Source organism: Panthera onca, chromosome E1 (assembly GCF_046562875.1).
Source record: "Panthera onca isolate mPanOnc1 chromosome E1, mPanOnc1 haplotype 2, whole genome shotgun sequence".
In the NCBI taxonomy this organism is placed as follows: Eukaryota; Metazoa; Chordata; class Mammalia; order Carnivora; family Felidae; genus Panthera; species Panthera onca.
This window is the reverse complement of record NC_138352.1, coordinates 41986490-42011773: the sequence shown is the minus strand read 5'-3', so window position 1 is coordinate 42011773 and position 25284 is coordinate 41986490. Positions and strand designations below refer to the sequence as shown.

General features: G+C 50.2%; 1 protein-coding gene across 1 annotated transcript; it reads right to left on the bottom strand.

Moving 5' to 3' along the window:
- Positions 1-15882: 15882 nt before the first annotated feature.
- Positions 15883-25060, bottom strand: CA4 (carbonic anhydrase 4). The gene is made up of 8 exons (XM_060646582.3): positions 24888-25060; positions 20296-20349; positions 19349-19504; positions 18498-18643; positions 18281-18379; positions 17956-18022; positions 17648-17814; positions 15883-16672 (listed from the first exon to the last, which is right to left on the bottom strand). Exons 1-8 carry the CDS (start codon positions 24943-24945, stop codon positions 16478-16480), a joined length of 942 nt encoding a protein of 313 aa, XP_060502565.2. The 5' UTR covers positions 24946-25060; the 3' UTR covers positions 15883-16477.
- Between the last annotated feature and the right edge of the window lie 224 nt (positions 25061-25284).

Genomic DNA, 25284 nt, shown 5'->3' with positions numbered 1-25284 from the left:
TGTGCTGGTTTTCCTCTATACAAGTAAAGAAAAAAGTCAAATTCTTCAGCCTTTTCTCTCTGTGACCCTATTTAATTCTCCTACTCGAATAATACGTACCTGACTTATAGAGTGGATGCTCCATCTCTGAGAGAATGGAAACTATTGAAGGTAGAACAAGATACCTGCAGTGGCCAGCTGAATTGATTTAAACTTTGCTCACATCCCTGTTAGGAAACTGTTTGGAAGGCATTGGGCAGTGTGGACAGGCGGGGGCTGCAGAGTTGGTGGTGAATGGAGAATTGATGTAGGAGGCCTTAATGATAGTTTTCTTGCAGATTAGGAGTTGAGGTGAAGAGGAAGACTTCTCATTGAATAATACCTTGAAATGATCCTGGGTTTCTAGGGGATGCTGAGAAACCAAGGATGTCCCTGGTTGTCTCTCTGGGAGCCCTCCAGGGAAGCAATTGGCAGTATTGAGAAGAGTTGAAGATTTAGGGCTGTGGGTTCTTCACCCTCAGTCCCTGTTTGTTTATCTTTAAAAATAGACTGCCTACCTCTCAGCCTTATCTTAAGTAAATGAAGTGTATAAAAGCCTGGCAGTTTCTTGGTAAGTGCTCATTGAATGTGAAATCCTACCCCCATGAGATTCAATCATGTTTTGTAAAAAGATTTGTTTTGTTTTGTTTTGACTCTTGCTATACTAATGCTAAAAGAATTTAATAGCTCTTTGCTCACATTCTCAATAACAGGAATACACATTAAAAATGTATAGATGAAACATGTTGAATCAGCAGCAGTGGTAGCTTGTTTAAGGAGACAAACAGAAAAAGGATCCAGAAAGTCATCAACACTAAAACACAGTTCCTAAAGCGCCAGTCTGTGTCTCTGTTTCTAGTTTCTGAGTGGCCCTTTAAATTGAGAGAGGTCTTTGGGGTGCCTGGGTGGCTCAGTCGGTTAAGCGTCCAACTTCAGCTCAGGTCATGATCTCATGGTTTGTGAGTTCAAGCCCCGCGTCGGGCTCTGTGCTGACAGCTTGGAGCCTGGAGCCTGCTTCGGATTCTGTGTTTCCCTCTCTCTCTGCCCCTCCCCTGTTCATGCTCTGTCTCTCTATGTCTCAAAAATAAATAAAACATTAAAATAAATAAATAAATAAATAAATAAATTGAGAGAGGTCGTCAGCCTTCCAGTCTCTCTGACTGAAGGTAGCATTTCTACATAAAAATCTCTCCACCACATGGTGGCATTGCTCTCTGTGGGCTCCTTTCTCAAATGTAGACATTACTGAATTGAAGCAAACTGATGAATTGCCACATTTCCCCAACTATTTTAAAGGTTGTATATAGGATTTTACTAGGCCAGAGCCAGAATATTAGCTTAGGGAAAAGAGATTCCAGTTCTCTTGATGATGTATCTGTAGATTCCCTAGTATTGACATCACAAAATCCAGAATACACCCCTATGATCAGAGACTCATACAAGACAGAGCAAATAAAAATAGGATGTCTTTAGGTTTGCCAAACTTCCTGAACAATGGGGAAGCAAGATAGTAAATAAGAGTCCAAGAATTGCAAACTCAGAGGCCTGTAGGGACCAGGTTTGGGAACAGAGTGTGAGAGAAGCGGGTTCAGCCATGGATGAGAATGGGGACTGGTAGGGACTAAGGTGGGTTCTAGGATGCACATCCATCTAAAGGCTCCCTTTGATTGTTGCCATGCAGGAATGTGGGCTCCAATGTTACCATATCTTTTTTTCCCCCAAAGAGAAACCAGAAATCCAGATATTAATGCAAAATACCCAATTTAGAAATGTTGGCAGTTTTTAAAAAATTGTAGACATTGTACTGTTCAAATAAAGCCTATCTGCAAGCCAGATACAAGCCATAGGTACATGCCCTCTGTAAGTCAGACGGTTATGGATTTAAATCAGAAGTCAGATTGTAGGGGTGCCTGGGCAACCCAGATGAAAGTCCCACTCTTGATTTTGGTGCAGGTCATGAGCTCATGGCTTGTGGGATCGAATCCCACATCGGGCTCCACATTATCAGCAAGAAGCCTGCTTGGGATTCTCTCTTCCTCTCTCTCTGCCCCTCCCCCATGTGTGCTCTCTCTCTCCCTCTCTCAAAATAAATAAAAAAATTAGAAGTCAGATTGTAGCTCTGCTATTATAACAGCTGTGCACTAAAAAGTTCCTTAGGTGCTCAAATTTTCATGCCCGATGAGAACACCACTTCACTTCAAAAGGTTATTATAAGGAGTAGATAATCTATGTTAATAAGCACAGAATCTGACACATATTAGGTACTCAATATTCTTTCCTCATTTAGGGAAACAGAACACAGGTAAATACTGTAAAAGTAATGTTATGATCAAGTTCATTAGCAGTCCAGAGGCATGAAGCTAACAACATGTAAGCACGTTCTAGGTATAGAGCTCTGTGCTAAGTTTTCTAGGGCAGCAGTTCCCAATCTGGCAATTCATCAGTATCATCAAAATCAACTAGAAGCTTGTTTAAAGTGATGATCCCATCATTGTCTTATTAAACCTGTGTTCCATATCACTCTACAGTAAGATTTATGAGATCTTCTCCCATGCAGTCCAAGAATCTGCATTTTAAGAAGTTCCTCAAGAGAGAATGTTTTACAACCAGCCAGTTTGCACTGGTCTTCAGATTGGTCATTTACGGAAACCACTGTTCCAGGGAATGAATCAGTATTCAGTCTAATTAGGGAATGATGATCTGTACATGCGCACATGCACACATGCAAGGAGGAGTAGTAGTAATTAACCAAAGGTCCCTGCATATAATTGTCTTTGATGAAGTGCTGACTTGAGGACACTAAACAGTAGGCTATTGACAAAGTACTTTGGAAAAACCAAATGGGAAAGGGAAGTGAGCTGTGCCATGAAGCAAGAGCAAGATTTTATCAGAAGTGTGCAAAACAGTCTGGCAGTCTAGACAAAGAAGCAGAGATATGTAGACCTGTAGGCTGAGCTAAAGGTGCTTGGGGAGCATGGTAGAAGATAACAGGAACCATGTTGTGAAAGCCTTTGAAGATCAGACCAGTTATAAAAGTTTCACGATGCCACGTTTTTGGTATGGTTGCAAAACATTTTCATATGGTTTACATAAGTACACACTACATTTAGACCATTTTATTGATTTTTTTAATGTTTATTTTGAGAGAAGGGAGGGGCAGTGGGGGGGGGGGGGCAGGGGGAGAGAGGAGAAAGAGAATCCAAAGCGGGCTCTGTGCCAGCACAGGGCTCTATCTCCCATCCAAGAGATCACGACCTGAGCCAATATCAAGAGTCCAGCTTAACTGGCTGAGCCACCCAGGCCCCCCTAGACCATTTTATGGCAAACAGTTTTTGTTTGCCATAATTTAACTCTCTTTTTCATACACACAATCCCCTTTTGCTGACATTTCTGTTCATAATGAACTTTGAACCTACCGCAAGCCCAAGAGGAACACAGAAGGGTGCTGGGCTTATGGTACTCCAACCAGTAAGTGGAAGAAAAAATGGAATCAGTCAAGAGGTGGGAGAAAAACTAGAAGAGCTTTGGAAAGGAAGAAGGCAAGCTGAGAGAGGAGCTGAGTGTGGCCTCGAGAATGGGAGGAGAGGAGGCCCAAAAAAGGAGAGTGAGCTGGTGAGGGCATCTAAGGCTTTTGGGGGCCACAGAAGCAGGCTTCTTTAATTCTCTTCAGCAGGATCCTCTGCTACTGATGGCTAAACCCCAGTGCTCAGTGGGTTTATAGGTCAAGTAGAAGGAAGGGGACTTCAGGTTGGTGATCAGCAGAGAGCCTCCCAGAATGCATCAGGAGATACCTATGGTTACCAAAGGCTGCTATAGCCTCAAGTTCAGGGCAGTCATCTTAGCTGCCACCACAGAAAGCAATGAACTAGAAATCTAGTCTGAGTGTTTGCTCCTTGAAGGATTGTATGGGGGCGCCTGGGTGGCTTAGTTAAGCATCCGACTCTTGATTTCAGCTCAGGTTATAATCCCAGGATGTGAGTTTAAGCCTGGCATTGGGCTCCACACTGGGCATGGAGCCTGCTTAAAAAAAAAAAAAAAAAAAAAAAAAGAATTGTATTCCCTTGAACAGGTCACCTGTTCCTTTACACCTCAGTTCCTATTCACCTTTGTGAATAATGAAAGGGTTGTGTTAAGTCAGTGGTCTTCAACTTTTAATTTGGAACATTGGGACTGGACCCTTACAACTGCATTTTATCTGAAGGACTGGTGGCTAGAGCAGGTGAGGTTGGAGTTGCTCAGGTTAAAGTGAGGGGGGAGGTAGGGTACTGTTTGAGCAACTTGTGAGTGCTCTAATGTGTGGGGTCAGACGCCCATTAAAGCACCTTTGGCCTCTCAACATACAGAAAATTGTCATGCAGTGCTGGAGGAGCTCCCAGAGAATTGTCCCAAGCAACAAGATTTCCATTTGGTCTGGAAATCACTGTGGCCTCAGGGTGGATCTCTCCAAAGCCATTTTGTTACTCTCAGGACATCTGGGCAGGAAAAGACAGCCAGGAATTAGAGTGAAGTCTTGCCTCCCTCCCTGCAGAAACCACAGGTAGCACCTGGTGCCCGTGGCTGGGTATCCACAAGGAGGCAGCCCCAGGGCCTATGACTTTCCATTGTGTCAGCTGAAGAAACACTGTTGCCACTCCTTGTTGCTTGCAGCTGTAAATAAACATCCTCTCACTTCGGGAGAGTTGGGGAAGGGAGAGTTTATCATTCATACATCAAATGTTTATTGAGTATCTACTACATGGCATAAAGGATAGTCTGGCACTTGGAACCAGAACAGTTAGAAGGGGTGCTCAGACATTGAGTGGACATCTCCTACTTACCAAATCCCATGCTATGCATGCCTCATTCATTATTAAATGCTCACCACAGCTCTGTGAGGGATGCATTATCATCCCTTTCTATGGATGAGTAAACCGAGACTAAATAAAATTAAGTCTTTTGTCCAAAGTGTCCCACACATGGAACATTTCTGAGCTGCTTTCAAACTCAGGTTACTCTGGCTGCTTCTATTCCATACCTCACTTGTGCTTAGGCTGGAGTCTGTCATCCACCACTTAAGCTCTGGCAAGATGGTCAAGCACTCTGAACCCGCATGGCTGCCTTTTTTTCTCCCCAACTGGATTACTTATTACAAAAATATACAGCTCAGGAACAGCTTAGATACATAGGACAAGGTATGTGGGAAAAGGTGTGGTGCTTTCATGCCCTCTCCAGACACCCCACTCCCCTCACATCTCCGAGGCTCACCAACCCAGTTCTCCAAACTCCGCCAGTGGGCTTCTTTGATGAAGGATTAGGGTTGCCATGACCCTGACTACTCTATAGTGTTGTGGTAAGCACTGAATGAAAAAGAGAATGTGATGGAGTGCCTGGCTGGCTCAATCAGAAAGAAGAGCACATGACTCAATCTCAGGGTCATGGGTTCGAGCCCCATGTTAGGTATAGAGATTACTTACATAAGTGAATAAACTTTAAAAAAAAAAAGGTAATGTGAAACCATTTTATAACAGATAACACTTATGCAAATATGAAGTATTATTGTTACATAAGGAGAGGAAGTGGATGTCCTGAGAACAGCCTCCTCCTCCTGTTCCTGGAAGATAAAAACTCTTGGGAGCAAACAGCCATGAAGTGACTCTTAACTGACTCTTAACATCCTAGGTTTGTTATCTCCACTTCTGGTGGCCCAGGGGCCTTGGGAGCTGGACAGAAGGAGGAAGGAGGGCGTAGGAGGGGAGGTGGGACTGGGGAGGGAGGAAAAAAGGACTCTGGGTCAACTCAAGGCCTGTAGCTCCAAACTGAACTTTGAACTGTCTGAAAATATCAGGCATTTAACAGGGATGTGATGGTACCAGAGGCAGGATAGGAAAGATGAGAATTGAATGAGCTATTCTTGGGAAGCCAGCCACCAGCTATAGCAGCCATGAGATTCCTGTGCTCCCTACTGGCCCCCTGCCAAACCGGGCTACCTGATGATGCTTAACCACTGAGGACAATGCCTCCTCCCTTAAACTGGGGCCTTTTCCTTCCTGGCCTTTCCCGGGAAGGGAGGGAGAACAATTGAGCCTAACCATTCTACCCAGGTGTTTGTCCCTGTAAGCCTGGGCCTAAACCAAATACCACATGTCTATCCAACCACCATGGCAGGCTCATCACACAGCAGGCCAACTCCTCAGCTGCCTTCCATTCGACTGGGGCTATGCTGAGCCCCAAAGAGGCAGCCCATTGTCTTTTCCCCCAGGGTTTATGAGCCCAACTTTAATTTTCTATCCTCTTCCATGATGATGGAAATACTAGACCCCAATCCAAAATGGATACAGGTATCCCCCCACTTTCTGAAAGCTCACGTTATCGCACTTCACTTTTACAGACAACCTACATTAGTACCTGTTCTCACTAACTGAAAGAAATCCAAAGAGGATTTTCACTTTTCTGAAAAAAGCCACTACCATACTAATATAGATCTTTCATGAAAGCTAAGTGGCACAACATGAACTTTCAGAAAGTGGGGGATACTCTTCACTTTACAACACTTCAGTTTATGGGAGGTTTCATAGAAATGCTCTACTTTTGGATAGTGAGGGAAACCTATGTCAAAAAAGAAAGAGCAAGGAAGAGAGAAGTGGAGAGAGAGAGAACAGGAAGGAAGAGAAAGCAAAGAAGGAAGGGAGAGAGAGAGAAGCATGCCTAGTGTGGACTCTAAGGAAATAATCACTATAAATTTGGAGTGAAGTCTAAACTCCATTACTTACTTGAAAAGAACATTGAGGGGCACCTGGGTGGCCCAGTCAGTTTAGCATTTTAGTTCAGGTCATGATCACACAGTTTTGTGGCTTTGAGCCCTTGCATCAGGCTCTGTGCTTTGTGGAGCCTGCTTGGGATTCTCTCTCTCCCTCTCTCTCTCTGCCCTTCCCTTGCTCACACTGTCTCTGTCTCTTTCAAAAATAAATTAAAAAAATTTTTTTAAAGAAAGAAAAAGAAATTTGAGGTCAGGGAACTGCTACACTGCCTAGGTAACACCTTTCTGGAGGTAGCAGCTTGGGCACTGTGCCTGGCAAAGGCTTGGATGAAACATTTCATCTGTTACCCTGTTTGCATTGATAGTCCGTTGTGGAAAACCTTTTCCTCATCTAGAGCACAGGCCCCCTCCCTGAACTGGAACTATCACCAGATTCCACACTGCAGCGCCTCATGAATCTGCTTATATGCCGGCTGTGCTGGCCTGGCCACAGCAGCCTCAGGCTCAGTGAATGGTTACTCCCTGTGATTACACGGGTTTCCCTGGACCTTACTCTTATCCCCATAAAGTCCCACTCCCCATGTACATGTTGAAGGCAGCCTCTAGAGGGTATCTCAAGTATATCATCTATATCTATATCTATATCTATATCTATATCTATATCTGTATCATCTGTCTATATCATCTATATCTATATAGGTATACACACACAAATTTGTTAGTATTTATTTTTGAGAGAGGAAGAGAGAGAGAAACAGAGTATGAGCAGGGGAGGGGCAAAGAGAAGGAGACACAGAATCTGAAGCAGGCTCCAAGCTCTGAGCTGTCAGCACAGAGCCTGACGTGGGGCTCGAACCTAAGAACCGTGAGATCATGACCTGAGCCGACGTCAGACGCTGACTGAGCCTCCCAGGTGCCCCTCAAGTATGTCTTAAACTAATCCTTTCAGCTTGTCATGTGGTGTCCCTTGAGCAGGAACATCCAATCTCTGGTCCCCTCATGCAAAACTACTACTTCCTCCCCCAAATGTCCCCTCACAGAGTGAACACCAGGGGCAGAGTTGCTCACTAGGCCCTTAATCAGAGCTGCCAAATCAGCTGCCTGATCCCAAATCAGAGCTGCCTGGCCCCCACAAGCAGTGTTAGTGTTTAGATGAGATTGCTCTTTCCATTTTGTTTAGATGAGATTGCTCTTTCCATTTTCATATGCCACGTCCATAACTTTTATGACCTGTTGAATAACAAGAATTCAACCAAGTAAGCTTTAAAGATCTAACTAGCTTTATTAATTGATTCATAAATCAGGCAACATCTCATCTAGCAAGTAGAAGGGAGCTCCGTGGAGCTGCAGGAAAGAAAAGGGTTTTAAAGGCAGACAGGGCACAGAAAAAAGGAAATTATTAGTAAAAAGAAAAAAAAAAAAAAGCATTGTTTTAGGCGAGGTCACCCTCCTAAGGGCAATGGAAGGGGTCTATCAGTAAATTTCCTAGTGCTGACCAGGAAATTTCAGGTTGACTGGCTAAAGGTTACATTCCTAGGGGGACCTGAAACTGCAGTTAGGTTAGATATTAAGTCTTGGTTTGCTGACATTGGGCTCTTAACATAAGTGACTCCATTTTGGGCCTGAGGTTTTCTTTCTAACAGACTCCAGTGTGAATCCCAGAGGTTGACTCATAAATGCCACACTGAACTCCAAGTCCTCCTCCCCTATGACCCTTTACTTGGACCCATCATATCACAGCCAACCCCTTTCCCTTAAGAGGTGTCTCCCAGGTGACCACTCAGGCAGTAGACCCTGGCAAATCTGTCCTACATACTCCAAGCAGCTCCTGATAAAGCTGTTAACCCTGTGGCTGTGCATGAACCCACAACTTAAACTAGAGTAAAGGCCCAATTCACTCACTTATGGAGACTGTGGCCAGTCCAGGCTCACAGATTGGAGGGGCAGTGTCACCTCGGGCCAAGGATTGGGAAGCAAATACCATGAGGAGGACACACGATGTTGGGGAACAGTGAAAGCCCAGAATCAAGTATCTCCTACGCCCAGGCCCTACATGTGGAAACAGCTGTTCAAACTGTAACAAAACCAGGCTGATTGTGTCAGTCACAGAAGGAAAGTCAGCATAAATAGAGCTTGGAAAACCTGGCTTATCTCTCAGGATTGCCCCGTGGGCAAGGTAAATATTTAGTTCCAGCCCTGGAATGGTGCCTGCTAATTCTGTGTTTTGCTATCATTTTTTTAAATTCATTCATCCTGCAAACATCTGCTGCCTGCCCCGCTTTGTGTGGCCAGCCAAGGTGTGGCACTTCCATACTCTGATGGCTAAGAGGCTGCGACCCTTCAAATCTTCTTCCTTCAGGGGATCTTGGTGGGGAAGAAGGTGGAGAGCAGACATTGAGGAGGGCTTCACAAAGGAGTCCCTTTTGAGCTGGGTTTTGGTTGGCGTGTTAACCTCACGAGAAAAACACAAGTAGGGAGGGGCAGGGGATAGCGTTCAGATCTAGGGAACAACATGTCTCGGGCTGGCTAGTGACTTCTAAATTCAAGCTTCCCTGGAAGCACTTCCAGGCCAGCAGCAACCAGTTCAAGGGAAGCAGCGCAGACCGTAGAGTTTGTAGATCTGGCAGCCACCCATTGGCTGGCAGGGGCAAGTCCCTTTACCTCTCTAAACCTCAGTTTCCTTCAGAAAAATGGCAGAGCATGGTGATGATCCAAGGGTGGGCATGAGTACCAAATTGTATGGGTCCAAGTCCCAGCACCACTGTACCACTTGCCACTCATGGGTCCCTTGCATTTCGTTCCCTCCTCTGAAAATGGAGAAAATAGAAATGCACATCTCAGAAGCTTGTTTTAAGGATTGAGACATAAAGCATGTCAAATAGTTTTACCTGAATAAATATTAGCTGCTATTAGTATACTGTTATTTGCGTAGAGTCAGGACTAGCAATGCCTGTGCCTGGGTTCTTCCAATCCAGTATTGATTGAAAGTCTACTATGTGCTCTATGCCATTGGGGCACTGATGAGCCCAAACTGCCCCACAGGTTGGCTTCCCCAGGAAGCTGACAGAGTTCAGTGTACAAGATGTTTATTAAGAAGTGCCTCTAGGACCTTCCAACACCTGTGGAAGAGAGCAAAGGAAGCAGGGTAGGATAAGGGAGGGATGGAGCTGCCACACAGGCCCGGTGGTGACCTTGGCTGGCCCCACCAAGAGCTCTGGAGCTGGAATGGTCCCTTGGAGTCACCTCGAATTGGGCTAACTCTTTATCCCCCCATGCTGATCGGTTTTTGGCTAGAGGCTGCTGCAGAAAGGAGTGTGACCTGGAGTGAAGGGGCTTCCTTCCCCTAGAGAGGCTGACAACTAAAGGCATCCACACTCTGACAGTGCTCACTGCTGGGACAAGCCGTTCCTAGGGCTCTGAGCTGGGCAGCACATCATCCACTACAAACAGATGGAAATGCCTGCTGCCCTGAAGAGGCTGTGCCAGTGGGAGCTCTTGCTCTAAAGATTGCTGTCAGGATTCAATGGGATAGTGGATGTAAAGTACCTTACAAAGGGCCTGGCATGCAGATAATGATAGCTGAAGGTAGGAAAACAGATCAGGGTGATTACAAGGCGAAAGGAATGGGAGGAAGGGTGTCTGATGGACAGAGGGAACTCAGCTGCTGACTGGTGTCTGGGTCCTCTTCCTGTACTCCAGGCTGTGACGCCAATAAGCACTCCGACGCCCACAGTGTTCTGCACCTCTTGAGTCTCTCCTCAGTTTGTAAATAAAACCCTGGCACCCAGCCCCTTCTGACCCCACCTGGACATGGCGGCCAGACGCTGCCTGAGGGCTCCCTTCCTCAAGAGGTGGCTGGTGTGATGGTGGCGGGGCTGCAGGAAGGGACACTGGCCCTCCAGCTCAGGGAAGCGGGAGTCAAGCAGAGGCCAAAGGAGAAGGAATGAGGCCTTGGCACTGGCCTCTCCCAAGTCTTTGGAAAACTGTGGGGAGGAAGTCCATTGCTGCAAAGTGTACCCAGCTGCCCTTCCAACAGGGAACCCAATACCAGGCAGGGAAGGGGAAAACCCCTCAACCAGTGTGCTATCAGTTCCTGGAGGGTGTGGCCAGTGGGAGGGAGAGGAGATGGCCAAGGAGGAAGTGGTGGCTGCCTTGGTCTCTGACCCCTCCTTTTGTCTGCCCTTCCTCTTGGCCTCAGTTTCCCTGACATAGATGGAATGAGGGTAGGGTCACTACATCTGGTAAATACAAAATCAAGATGCTTATGCAGCTAAACAACATAATGTTTTAGTATAAGTATGCCCCATGCAATTTTGGAGATACACTAAAAAAAAAAAGTGTTTATCTGAAATTCAAATTTATCAGGCAATACTGGGTGGGTACAGACCATAAGCTGGGGGAAGCCTGCAGCAAATCCAGACAGTGTAATAAGTGTACTGGCAGATGGCCAGGGACAGAACCAGCAGTGGAGAAAAGGACCCATCAGAGGGCAAATGTGGTAATCCTGCTGCTCCTGAGGAAGGACCAGAGGAAAATGAAATGGATCCCACAGCAGGAAAGCGGCAGGGGCCTTGGATAGTCTCAGCCAAACTCTAACCTGGACCACCACCCAATAAGGCAGGAACATGAGAGCTGCAGAGCAGGCTGGGCCTCAGTTGGCCTCCCCCTCTTGTCTCTCTCTGTTGTTCTGAGTGACCTTGGTGAACTCTGGGCAAAGGTCAGGCTGGGGGGCCTGCCTCAGTGGACTGCTCTGTGTATGGGTGGGGTGGAGTGCTAGGAGGGGGACATCAGGGTGTCTGAGTGGAGAAGTGGACCCCTGGAGGGGTCTTACAGTTTCTCCCTTCCATAGTAGGACTGCCAGCCCATCTCACACCTACTCCTTACCACAGGGGCAAATCTATGCATCACCCCTCAGAATCCTGACCTCCACATATTCTTCCCTACTCCCATCTCTGGAAGTGGTCAGTTTCTCTCTGTCTGTAGGTCCTACCCATCCTTCAGTGCTCTAATAAAAACAATCATAATGATAACTACAAATTATTGAATACAAACTCTTGGCCAGGCATCTTGTTTCATCTTTACACTGACCTTATGAAGTAAATCATCATCATGCCCATTTTACAGATGAGGAAATGGAGGCTCAGAAAGATGAATTAATGGGTCGCCTGGGTGGCTCAGTTGGTTAAGCATCTGACTTTTGATTTCAACTCAGTTCATGATCTTGCTGTTAGTGAGTTTGAGCCCTGTATCAAGCTCTGCGCTGGCAGTGAGGATCCTGCTTGGAATTCTCTCTCTCTCCCTCTCTCTTTGCCCCTGCCCCACTCACCTTCTCTCACTCCCTCTCAAAATAAATAAACCTAAAAGAGAAGAAAGAAGAAAGAAAGAAGAAGGAAAGAAAGAAAGAAGAAAGAAAGAAGAAAGAAAGGTAGGTGAATGAAGTTACCAAAGGCTTCTCACTTGCCTTTCACAGCTGTGGAAGAGGACTACAATCTAAATCTGTGTGGCTCTGGGGCCCATGCTCCCATGTGTCTATGCCTGTATTTTGTAGACCTGGTACTGCTGTGCCCTATGTGTCTGCCCTTGGGTCAGAAGTCCTGGGGAAAGAGCACAGACTGGTTTTTTTTTACCTGAATCCTCAGTCCTTGGCACAGAGGAAATAATAGTGTTTGTTGAAAGATCAAAATGTACCTTTGTCCCTTCCCTGTCCCCTGGCCCTCTCCCTCTCCTCCCAGGCTTTGCAGCAGCCAACACTTGGAATGTGAAGAGCCTTCCACGTGTCCATTCTCAGCTGGTGCTAAGGCTCAGAGGAAGGAACTGGCTTGTGACTTGTCTGTCCTGTAGCTGTCCTCCAAAGGAAGCCCCTCCCCAGGGCTGCCTGGGCCCAGGGACATGTCCTTAGTCCCTAGAGGAGATAATGCCTTTGTCCCTACTCAGATAAACAAACATAGCCTGCTAGATGTGTAATTCAAGGTGCAGGAGCAGCGCCCCACCCACAGAGATGGGCCTGGCTTTCCTCCCAAGGTCACCAGCAGGAGCCTGAAGATAGCTAGGCCCAGTTAGATGGAAGGGTCAAGCTTAGCCCATTTTGTAGATGGATAAACAGGCCCAGAAACATGGGAACCCTGTTCCCAGGCCTGCAAGGCCACCAGCTTCCCTGCCTCTTCCCACACATAAGCACAGAGCCTCAGGGTGGTCCCACCACACGGGGATACTATTCACAATGTGGTCTCCATATAGGCACCGCTAGAGTTTTGTGACATGGTGACCTTTTTGCATACAGGTATGCATGTGTATGCTCACTTCACCACCGCTCATGATGCTGGGCCCCTATAGACCCTTCTACTTTCCCCACCCGCCCACCGCCCACCCCCCCATATACTCCAGGCACTGTCAGATCAGAGCACAGGAAGCAGGACCAGCAAGTGTGCAAACTGAGAGCCAAGATGGGGAAGTTTATTTTCCAAGAATCATCTAAACACATGGGGAGTATTTTTAGCCCCTGGCTCCCACCCAGATGCCAAACCTAAACGGGGCCAGAGAGGGAGGCCAGAGAGAAGAGCCATCAGGGATACAGAGCAGCCAAGGGAGACAGGGTGGGACAGGGTGCTACAGACCCCACCCTACCCCCGATCCAAAGATCTGTCTCTCTGGGAACTGCCACAGGCCAAAAGTGGCAGTGGGAGCCAAGGAGGTGCAGAGTAGCGACCCCAAATTCTGACAGGTCTCCTAACCCCTCTCCGTGCTTCAGCATCCTTATCTGTGCAACAAAGAAATAACGCCACCCTTTACAAGGATTGTAGAGAGGTCCATGTCTGGCCCTCAGCAGGCATTGGATGAATGTGAATCATGGTCTGTGCTCGGAGCCAGTAACCTCAAAGAAGTCAGGTGCTGACCAAAACTGTCAGGCACTGAGCCTTCCTCAGGCCTGGCCAGCTGCAGTGAAGAGTGTGCATGTGTGTGTGTGTGTGTGTGTGTGTACACACTGTATGCCTGATGCAATGACTGAGGAGCATCAGAAGTAAATGAAAGCAGGGCTGTGGGGAAGGCAGGCAGGACTCTCTTTCTGAATAAGGTTGCCCCTGGTGACCCCTATCATCTCTGGCCACGTTGTGTCAGAAGCCAGTCTGGGTTGGGCACAAGGAACTTAGAGTGGCCTCTTTAGAAAGGGATCTGCCCAGGGTGGTGGTGGGGCAGCATGGAGGGATTGAATTTGCTCAGAAGAGGAGGCTCTCAAGAACACACACCCCACAAGAGGGATTGCCTGTCAATCTCAACCTCCAGGATATGGGGGCTAATTCCAGGAATGGCTCCTGCAGTAACTGGCTGGGAATGACCTTGCTATGAATCATGTGCTGACGGCACCTACTCAGCTTTAAGCACGCAGGGGAAGTCAGGGGAGAGGCTTGAGCCCTGGGACCTGAACAAGCTGTGCTGATTCTGTCCTCCACTGGCCAGGTTTATTATTGTGGGGTCAGGGGGACAGGAGAGGGTCACATGCCTTCCGCAGGGGTTCCTTTAAGTCCCTTGGAGAGAGTTGGGACTTCCGGGTTCTGCTGCCCTGTTTTTTACTGAATCCTGCCTTGAGGGCAGGGATAGGGGTGGGGCTTTATTGGGGAGGGGGGGAGTTTGGATTTCTGAGAGCCCTGAGCCTTGGGTGGGAGGGGGCGGGTACAAAAAATCTCAGATCCCCCACAGGCTGCACCAGGAACCAAAAAGAACAGGTTTGGTGCCCACATACCCCCTGCTGACACACGCCACCTGCTGTTGTCATGGTGACCATAACACCACCCCCACGGCTGTGTGGTCACTGGTGAAGGGAGAGGGGTGCTTATTCTTGGTCACGAAAGGAAAGGGGAGGGGAGGCTTCTCCCTCTCCGCAGGCTCTGCTGGGAGTGGTCAGTCAGGGGCTCTGAGGGTGTCAGGGCGGCAGAGGGCTTAGAGGTCACCTCTGCCAACCAGCTCCCCTTCAGAGAGCGACAGTATGCCTGCCAGGGCTTCTAGCATCGCATAATGGAATCCCTTGAGTGCCTGACTAGCTCGCATGTCTTCCTGCGGGGAAGTTCACCGTGTACAGATGGTAGAGCCTGTTAGAGAGGTTGTCCCCACAGACATGGCCCTGGCCTCCTCTTTACCTAGCAAGGCCCCTTCTCCTCCCCTTCCCCCACCCTCATGCTCCTCCAAAATCCAGCCCTGCCCTAGATGATGAGATCCCAGAGCCTGGGGCCCCTTAACTCTGGGTTGCCGACTTGGGACCTGTCCATGGGGCCCTTATTTCCTTCTCCAGTTTTCTGGGCCCTTCCGCCCATACCTGCCTCTTCCTGGTCTCACTTGCAAAGTGTTCAAAGACCTGTGATCCATCAGCTCCTGGATCCCTGCAGCAGCCTCCCCTCACTCATCACCCCTTAGCTGTTTCCCAATGAAGCACATCAGGCTCTAGCTAGCTGTCTCTAGGGGCTCCCAGCTCTTTCACATTCAAAACCAACATCCTTATAATGTCTTAGTGCAAGCCCCTCCTGCCCCCCACACAACTGACCTCTCCCTTTTCCCCCTTTCTCCTCCCCCCTTCCTCCCCCTCCCCCCTCTCCCTCCAGCTCTCTTAACACAGTTTCTCCCTCCCTCACTCCACTCCTGCTGGCTGGTCTCCATCCTGTTCCTCTGACAGGCACCCTCCCCTCCACACATGAATACCTGCTGGTTTCCTGATGGAAAGTCTGCCCCTGTCTGCGGAGACCTTCCCTAACGACCTTCCCTTCCTGGTGTATCTTTCTCCATAGCTCTTGCTGCCTTCTGATACATGTACAGTGTGTATATTTTATTTATAGTGACTCTAACTAGACTGTGGACTCCAGGAGGGCAGGCAGGCATTTATTGTCTGTCTTCCCTGCCACATCCCCAGTGCCTAAAACATAGATGCTCAAGAAATATTTGGACAAATAAATGAACCCCCTCTCACCTACCTTGCCTAGGCTGTACCACACACAACCTGCACTCTCCACCCCTAGTACAGAGGAGAAAGTGCTAGGCTGGATCCTGAGCCACTTCTGCCAGAGCCCCCTCTGTGGCCTCCATGTATTCTCCTCTCCTTTCTGAGCCTCAGCTTCCCCCATTATACAATGAAGAGGCTGGATTGGAACTTCTCTGGTTTTCTTTTCTTTCTTTTCTTTTCTTTTTAAAAGTTTATTTATTTTAAGAGAGAGCAGGAAATGGAGGAGGGGGAGAGGCAGAAAGAGGGACAGAGAGAATCCCAAGCAGCCTCCATACTGTCAGCATAGAGCCTGACACAGGGCTTGATCTCACAAACTGTGAGATCATGACCTGAGCCGAAATCAAGAGTCAAAAGTGTAACCAACTGAGCCACCCAGGTTCCCAGAATTTTTCTGGCTTTCGCTGTATTGGAACTCAAAGCTATCTTTGCATCTCTCCAAATGGGATGCAGACAGAGAGTTCAAAAAAGGTGGGAGGGGGGCAAAAGGTAGGAGGGGATGCCCCATGGTCCTTGCGTAGAAGAAATATCCAGGCCTTAAGGCTCCTACCCTGGAATGGCGGTGGGTTGAAGGGAACAGAACAGAGACAGTCATGGAAACTAAAAATAGACCTGAGAAAGGCTTCTCCAAAAATATATCTGTTTAATCATCATCAAAATCCAAGCTAGGAAGCCTGAGGAATGGAAGCCCCAGGCCTCTATGGGATGAGAGCAGAGGTCAAGTGTCCAGAAGTGAGCTATCATGCAAGGAAGCCAGCCAACAGACAGGTGAGCATGGGGACCAGCAGGGTTGGCAAGGGTAAGAGCAGCAGCTGTCCTGGGGCCTGAGACTTGAACACCAGGCGCTGTCCCTGGAGCTGCAGTGGCCTGACATTATCTGTCATTTTCAGTTTCTGCTCCGAGTCGTAGTAGAGCTTCGTGGAGAACGCAGCGATCTGTGGAAGGGGCAGGGCTCAACAGGAAGCAGGGAGCAAGCATAGCTACATTTCCTGCTGTGTGACCCCAGGCCAGTAACCTTGCTTCTCTGAGCCCTCACTAATAAGGAGGCTCAGAATCTCTAACTCTCAGGGTTTTGTGCAGATGAAAAGAAAAAGGGGATATAGACTACTTGGCACTGGTGGGGGCTTAGTTCCTATTAGCTTCACTTAGCTGGGAAGCTAAGGACATACAGCTCACCGTTTTGCAGCCCCACAGTCACTGATCACTGCTGTATTATCACTGCTACTATAGAACAGTGGTTCTCAGATTTCAGTGTGCAGTAGTATCACAGCTGGGGGCGAGGAAGGGGGGAATGCTTGCTGGGCCCCACTTTGCCAGGCCCCGCCCACACAGTTTCTGATTCTGTAGGACTGGGGTGAGGCCCAAGAATGTGAATGTTGAGCAAGTTCCCAGATGATGTTGATGCCACTGGTCCAGGGACCACTCTTTGAGAACCACTGTTCTGCAATGCAAGTATCACTAGAGCAGGGATTTGGGCCCTTTGGTTCACTGCTCTATCCCTAGAGCCTAGTGTGTTATAAGGATTCGAGAACCATTTGTTGAATGAATGGACTTGTTCCTACTGTGGCTATCCTGACCCTCTCTCAGCTGCTCCTGGCCAGCCTTGGACCCTCCCCCATGCTGATCCCTCTCCTCAGGACATTGGTTCCCTGCCCTCAGCTGGACAACTCCCACCTACTTACAGCGGGCAGCATGGGAGCCTTTTCTGACCTCCTCTGCCATAGCCTCCCCTCCAGCCCTCAAACCAGGGATGGGATAGGCCAGACCTGTCTTGTCCGCCCCAAGGAATGTCTATGGATTCCCTGGTGACCCATCTCCACCCCAGTCCAGGGTGCCTCTGTGGGGATCCAGAGGAATGGTGTGGGGAACTGGGCAGTGGGGGGCCACACCCTTGGCTGGGTCCTAGGTACCTGGTCCTTGTGGAGCTGAATGCGCTCCTGGAACACAGTCCAGACAACCTTCTCCTCGCAGCCTGGAGTGGTAAGTGAGCCCAGGTAGCGGAAGTAGTGCCTCAGTGTCTCCTTCTTGGGGAGCAGGTCTAACAGGCTGATGCTGTCATTCATTGTGGTGTTCATCTCTGGGGCAGAGGCAGAAACAGAGGATACTGTCAGTTGGTGGGAGAAGCAGGGGATCCCTGAGAACCCAGGCCACTGCATCACCCTAGCTCTTCCTTTGTAAGAAGAAGTCTCCTCTCTTCCCTTCACCCCCAGCCACTCACTGGGTCTGGGGATATAAGACAGCGCCTCCACCAAAGGCTGGAAGCCATCATTTTCCTCAGATCCGGCCTGGAACAGAACAGAAGGGGGCTTGACAGGGACATGTGGAGAGCCAGGGGTGACCACCAGCCCATTCTTCTGGACTGTGGTGGGGAGGGCAGGCATCTTCTGGGACTGAGGCCCTGAGAGGCTCTGGGCTCCCCACCTGGGGGCAGAGAAGTCACTGAGAAACAGAGGGGAAGTCTGGATCCCCCCAGTCCCCTCCTGCCTTGCAGATCTCTGGATCCAAGAAGGAGCCTCTCAGACCCTGGGGGATGAGGGCCCCACCTCCACCAAGAAGGCCAGCACTGCAATCTCATCTTTGGGATCCTGGGCCTCTTTCTCGCTCCTCGATGTCCCCTTCTCTTTCTCATGTACTATGTGCATCTGGTGGGGAGTGAGAGGAATGGAGAGAGGGCCTGTGAGGCGGCTGGACCACCTTTCTTGCCACAGGCAGGTCCACCCAGAGCCCAACAAAGGTGTCAACCCAGGAAAGGGCACTCACCTCCATGGCATAGCGAACCTTGTTGAGGGTGTGTTCTGAGCCCTTATCCAACTCCTTTGACCAGTGCAGATGCATCTGTTTGGCCCGGTAGCGGGCAGCCAATCCTCCTCCAGTGACCGAGGCCTCATCTTCCAGCAATACCATCACTGGAGGGCACAAGAGGGGACAGAGTCCTTGCACCCACCTCCTCTAGCCCTTCCCAATTCCACCTAGGCAGAACCTTCTCTCCTACCTCCGACCCTTCGTAGGCTACATGCCTGGGCCTGTGGAAATAGGATGGAATGGGACAGGTGATATGGCCCAGATTTTTTTCTGGCCTCTTATTGGCCTCTTTGCCTGCCTCTCCCTCTGCACATCCCAAACATGCAATTCAGCCCTCTCCCTGGTGCCCTGGTGTCCTCAAGGCAATGTCCAGAGTCCTCAGCCCTGGGTCACCTGCCCCTGGGCTCAGTTTGGCCAACCCTGGATGGACTCTGATCCCTCCTACCTTTGCTCTCTGTCCACCAGGCACACAGAGCCACACGTAGTTCCCTGAGCACCCCAAGCTGCTCCATACCTCTGTGCCTCTGCACATGTTGTTCCTTCTTCCTAGAATGCTGCCCTTCTCCCATAGCAGACCGGTCTGATTAAAGTACTGAAAATACTATGAAGTGTTCCCTCCTTTCTAAGGCCCTTCCTGTTTCCCCCTACCCTCCCACTGCTAGGCTTTGCAGTCCTTCCTCAGCAAAGGTGGACCTGCACCTAGTCGTCCCTGGAGGAGCCCACTCATCCAAGTCTTCTGGAACTCAAGGGTCCCTGGACCAGGTGCCCATGCCTGCCCAGGTCCCCTATCCCATCTGCCTGAGACCCACCTGAATGCCCATTGTTTTGGACTTTCCACTTTTGCTTCTTGTCATAGCCAGAGAAGGAGAAGAGTCCCAGGTTTGGGTCTACCTGTGCCTCGGTAGTGACAATGTTGATGGGGGACTGGCGGTTCTTCTTGCAGTCTCCACCCCATTGGCTAGGCCCTGAGCAAGGAGGGAGGGTGGGCTGAGAGTCAGGGGCACATAGCACCTCCTCAAGTTCAAGGAGGGGGATGGGAAGGTGCTTGGAAGCTGTGGAGAGGAGTGCCCTGGAAGGGGGCTTAGGAAAGCCTGACTAATGTTAAGCATTATCTGAGGACTAAGAGGCAGGGAAGCAGACCTGGAGGAGGCTGATTCCCTGTAGCCAGTTGACAGAGGCTTGGGAATGGGGCAGCACCAGTCACTGAAACACAGTACAGACCAGAGGAAAGCAGACTGTGGGGGCATGGATCAAATTTGGGGGAAAAATGCAAAGGACAACTTCCCAGGTCCACCCAAAGAGGTGTCACTGGAACAGACCCAACTCTTCCTTTTGTTATATGAGCAAAATGTGGGGCACCTGGCTGGCTCAGTCGGTGGAACATGTGACTCTAGATCTCAGGGTTATGAGTTCATGCCCTACACTGGACGTGGAGCCTACTTAAAAAAAAAAAAAAAGAGCAAAATGTATCTTTACATCTGACGCTACTGCTGATTTATTTGATAGAAGACATCCTCTTGGTGATAGTGACAGGAGATGCCAGGGACGATTCAGGTCACTCTACATTCCCTGTCTCCTCAGGACCAGGACTGTGTGTGTATGTGTATGTGTGTGTGTGTGTGTGTGTATGAAGAACTGATATCTGACTAAGGAGCCATCATTACCCTTATCCTTCCCACCCTCCCTGGGTCTTCATTTTGACTTGGGTAGTCCCCACCACACAGAAAGGCCTGTCAGTAAGACGTGCTATACTTACCCAAGCAAGCATAGTTGGAGGCCTTGGCTTGAATGTCGTAGCACCAGTGTGAATCTGGAATAGGCAGAGGAAGGATATGAAGTCTGTGTCAGTGTATTTGTGCACACATATGTCTCTAGGAATGCACTTGAGCTGTGTATGCACAAGCAACACTGTCTCTGTGTGTGTTTGTGTGTGCGCACGTACATGGTGGGTCAGAGGCTAGGAATATCCATGGAGTCAGAGACCCCCTTGGGTTGGGATGGAGCATTCCTGGAGTCTGGGACAGAGGGCCCAAAGGAAGGAGGCTAAAGAAAATATAGGGATGGGGCGGAGGCAGTAGAATCAGCCAGGCCCCAGGTGTCCTGACCCACAGCACATCATGCCCAGGGCACTACTCCTCAGGCAAAAAAGTCACCCTTGAGGGACCTTAGGGGGGCCTTCTGAGGCTACCAGCTCTACCCCGGGCTTGGTCTCCACACTCTCTTCCAATTGCTTTCAGCCCCCTCCTCCCTTGCATCTCCCACCCTAAACCTGGAAGGGCGGTTCTGGCAAGAGCACAGGAGAAGTATTAGCCCAGTCTCCCTTCCTGGGACAATAGAGCCAGGTTCAGCCTGGCCCTCTTCCCAGAGCTGATCCGGATGATGGAGGAGATTAGACTAGCCCCTCCCTGGAACACACACCCTCTTGTGTTATTAAGACCCATTCTGGGCTAAACTCTCACAACCCATCGCGAAAGGCAGTCAGGCCTTTTCCCCTGTCCCATTATCTCACAATCCTGGTTCATGGGGCCAGATTCAGGTTCTAATCCCAGCTCTGGTTCAGGGCAGTAGAACCAGCATCTCTGAAAAGAGGCAGCGCTACAAACCTACCACACTAAATGCAAGATGTTACCATCAGGGGAAACTGCAAGGGCAGAGGGGACACCCTTTGTGCTTTCTGCTCAGTTTTTCTGTAAACCTAAAACTGCTCTATAAGTATAGTCTATTGATTACAAAAAAAAAAAAAAAAAAAAAAAAAAAAGGCTGAAGCAGCAGGATAGACAAAACATTTGATCCAGAGCTGGAATCCTGGCTGGGCCACATGGGCACGGCAGGTTTAGCGGCAAGTCACCTAATCTCTCTGAGCCTCAGTTTTATCATCTGTCAAGTGGAGCTGATACCATCCACCTCACTGGGCTGTGGGAGGATTAAATGAGAGATAGTAGAGTATTCCAGGCAACCTAGAACATAGTAAACTCCCTAATGGGTCCTTCCCTTCTCTGGCCTCCCTCCCTCTGGCCTCAGATCAGTGCACAGATGGCCAAAGGCTGGGCAGAGAGGAGACAAATGAAGTGAGCTGGAAAGAACTCAGGGATGAGAAAATTCCTAAGAAAAGCATAGCTTCCCACTCAGCTGAGCTAAGGTCTCTGAGCACATCTCCCCCTTCCTGCCAGGCTGCCTCCCTCCACCCCACCTCCTCTGGAGTCCCTGGAATGGGGATGTGGTGAGGAGGGAGCCAGTAGGAGGTCAAGTTCTTGGTAGGGGAAGGAAGGAGGGGCTCCAGGTCAGGAGAGTGAGCATCCACAGAAAACAGGGCACTTTCTCACTCCAGGCCCTTCAGAGTCACCTAGGGTTTTTGAGTTTCCCAACTCTGGGTCAAAGCTGGCTCAGCCTCATTCAGAGTCTGACAGTCCCTGCAGTGTCTTCCCCACAACAATCTGTCCCTGCCCTGGACTGGGCTCTGCTGTTCCCAGAAATTGCTGCATCTGAGGAACCCCCATGCGGGTCAACTCTGCAAGGAGCTGTGGCCACTTCCCACCCAGGCCCATCTCTGCAGGTAGATAGAGCTCTGAAGTTGGAGCCTGTTCACCTGGCCTCAGTCCTGGCTCTGCCTCTTGCTCAATCTCTGCAGGAGGATTACGTGAACTTTTCTGAGCCCTCCATTCTCCCTCAGAACGAACTGCTACCAAACACCCAGGACTTTGGTCAGTGTCCGAGCAGACACTGAATGACATGGAAGGTCATCCTTGTTATAATTATCCTATGTCTTGGGGCACCTGGGTGGCTCAGTTGCTTAAGCATCCAACTTTGGCTCAGGTCATGATTTCATTGCTCATGAGTTTGAGCCCTGCATCGGGATCTGTGCTGACAGCTCAGAGGCTGGAGCCTGTATAGGATTCTGTGTCTCGCTCTCTACCCTTCCCCCACTTGCACTCTCTCTCTTCTCTCTCTCTCTCTCTCTCTCTCTCTCTCAAAAATAAATAAACATTAAAAAATTTTTAAAAAATTCTCCTATGTCTTCCCCTCTCAAAGGTCCTGAAGGCAGAAGGGGCTTCCAAGGTTGACTGGGAGGCCCAAGGGGAAGCCATTCCAGGGGAAGCCTTGCTTACATCAGAGTCCTGAAGGGCGGAACCCCCTCTCAGCCTCCCCAGGGCCCATCTGATTCACACTGAGCCTTTCTTAGGAATTTGCTGTTCCCCTGACTCTGGCTACAGCTCCCGGTTTTGGAATGGTGACCTCTGATCCACTGTCTTAATCATGGAGACTTTTGCCCTGCTTGGCTGAATGCTCTTGTTACTACTCTCTTCTGGAGTCAAGATCCAGGAAAACATAATGTTGATGAGGCCAGGGGTCAGGTCTACGTCTGTGGGCTGAGGGGAGGGACTTTCAAGCAAGAGGCGGCAGGGTCGCAAACCAGCTCAGGTTCCTATATTCATTCATGAGAGGGCTGCCCTTGCAAATAATTATGAGCCTGCTGCCTCAGTCCATCTCCATAGGGCAAGAGAGGCTCCCCACAGACAGATCTTGGCTCCAAACTCCAAGTTCTACCTAGGTGACCTGCTCTGACCAGGGATGCAGTAATAGACATAACCACATCACCAATCACTTGCCCACCACCCTTCTGTTCTTTAGAGGTGACCGAACTTCTCTGATGGACCTTGCTCAAGCTACCCTCCCACTCTGTGGGGAAGGAGGAATCCTGGAAACCAGCTCAGCAAAAAACCCAAGTATGTCCTGGCAAAGTCTCAGCAACTCCTGGCCAGGGTTCTGGGGCTCAGAAGAAGTCTATGTTCCTCTCCCCTCCTTCACCTTCCACAGCAGCAGATACTCGGGAGTGTGATGTGCAGCCTCATCACTCTTCAGCCTCAAATGTCCAAGGGGATGAAATGGGTGGAGGAAGACAGGTCCCAAGATAGTTCCCAGTGAAAAAGCCTCAGCACTTAAGGAGAGCACAGCTTGCATGAAGGGGCAGTTGAGAAAGATTCCTGGCTGGCTGGTCCCAGGCAGTGGTAGAGCCATCACTGTCATCACATCTGGGGGAGTCTGCCACGCGCCATGCAGGCACTGCACTAAGTACTTACACCCATTATCTTATTTGAATCCTTAAAACACCTAAGGTCAGAATGACTATCCCTATATTGTAAATGAGAAATTTGAGATTAAGTGATTTACCCACCACCACACAGGTACAAAACAACCGAATTAATTGCAACTGTTTCTTTTTTCTTTTTCTACTAAGCCCACTGAAGCGGGTTTCAAACTCTCAACTTTACCTAGAAATTTTTTCACACCCTGTCTTTTCTCTTTTCTCCTCTCCTAGAAAGAAGCCAACAGTTTCTGCAAGATTCCCCTCACCCCCCCCTCCCCCCGGAACACCACACACACACACACACACACACACACACAACCGGCCAGCTAAATCTTTCTTGCAAAGGGCACACACTCTCCTCTGCTCCTGAGGACACCCTCACCACTCAATTCCAGAACTCCAAAGAGAGGAGCATCTAGCTTTGGAGAGTAAGTCTAGCCGGGTGAACCCCTAGGGGAACCATCGGAGGGGTAGCTAAGCTGGAGACTAGCAGATGGGGGCTTCCTGAAAAGGAGACCGTCCCCGTGGGGTCGCAGAAAAGATGCCTCCCCGGATCTCTGCGCCCTGTGCGGCTGGAGGTGCTTTCGGCTCTTTATCAAATATTAACACACCACTCCCGCCACCTCCCACCTAGACGAATAATTAAGAGCTCGGACACACATTAATCTTTACATGAAAATCACCCTGGCCGGAAAGACCGGCTCGGCCAGGGCCTCGGGTCTCCCAGTGTCCCTAGCCTGCAGGCTCCCAGTACAGTGCTGGGGGCTGGGGAAGTGAAGGGGACAGGCAGCCTCAGGCGACAAGGAACCCGGGGGGGGGGGGGGAAGGGGGGATACCAGGGACCCACCGCACACAATCTGCACCCGTGCTCTGGGAGGGGGACAGCCACTCAGCACCGAGCCCCGGCGGGACGGACTGCGACCGTCTGAGGAGCAAAGGCGCACGCCACTCCAGAAAGGGAAAGAACCGCTGCGTGCGTCGAGGCGGGTGGGAGAAGCATCCTCATCACTGACTGTCACGCTCGCAGGGCCGAGGTCCCGCAGGGCCCCGCGCGCCCCCCGCAGCCCTCCACACTCGTGCACACACCAGCTCCACAGCCGCACGTGGCCGTTCGTGTGCGCCCACTGGCTCGCGCCCGTCCCATCCGCTCGCCCCCGTCGCCGCGGCGGTACCCAGGCAGCCAGAGCCCGACGCGCGCCCGGTGTCTCGCGCGCACTATGGCTGGGGGCGCAGAGGGGCCGGGCGGGAGCCCGCGCGTTCACCTGCGCAGGCCAAGGGCCGGGCAGCAGCGAGGGCCAGGAGCGCAGGCAGCAGCCGCATCCCTCACAGGAGCAAACACGCCGCAGAGCCGGTGGGCGCGCGCCGAGGAGGCCTCCGGGGGTGCCGCGATCATGCGGGACCGGGTTTTATAGCGGAGCCGCTACGGGAGGGAGCCCCGACAGCGGGACGCGGAGAGTAGCTCCTCCCCCTGGCGGAGCCTCTCCTCCCCGCGTCCTGTCCCAGCGCTGAAATCCTCCGCTCCCCTCCTGGCCTTCCCACCCCCTGCCGAGCCACCTTGTGCCTTGTGCCCGGAACAATCCTCTTCCCTTCCTCCGCCAGCTCCTCTCCTCTCTGCCCAGAGGTCGTGCCCTCCCCGCCATAGCCCCCTGCCCCCATCCC

Bases quoted from the DNA above. Each gene is read 5' to 3' on its own strand.
- CA4 (XM_060646582.3), bottom strand. From the start codon at position 24,945: ATGCGGCTGCTGCCTGCGCTCCTGGCCCTCGCTGCTGCCCGGCCCTTG. The intron at 20,350-24,887 runs GTGAACGCGCGG...TGCCTATTCCAG, and splicing joins CCGGCCCTTGGCCTGCGCAG to ATTCACACTGGTGCTACGAC. The intron at 17,815-17,955 runs GTGAGTGGCTGG...CCTCTGCCCCAG, and splicing joins GTCTTATATCCCCAGACCCA to AGATGAACACCACAATGAAT.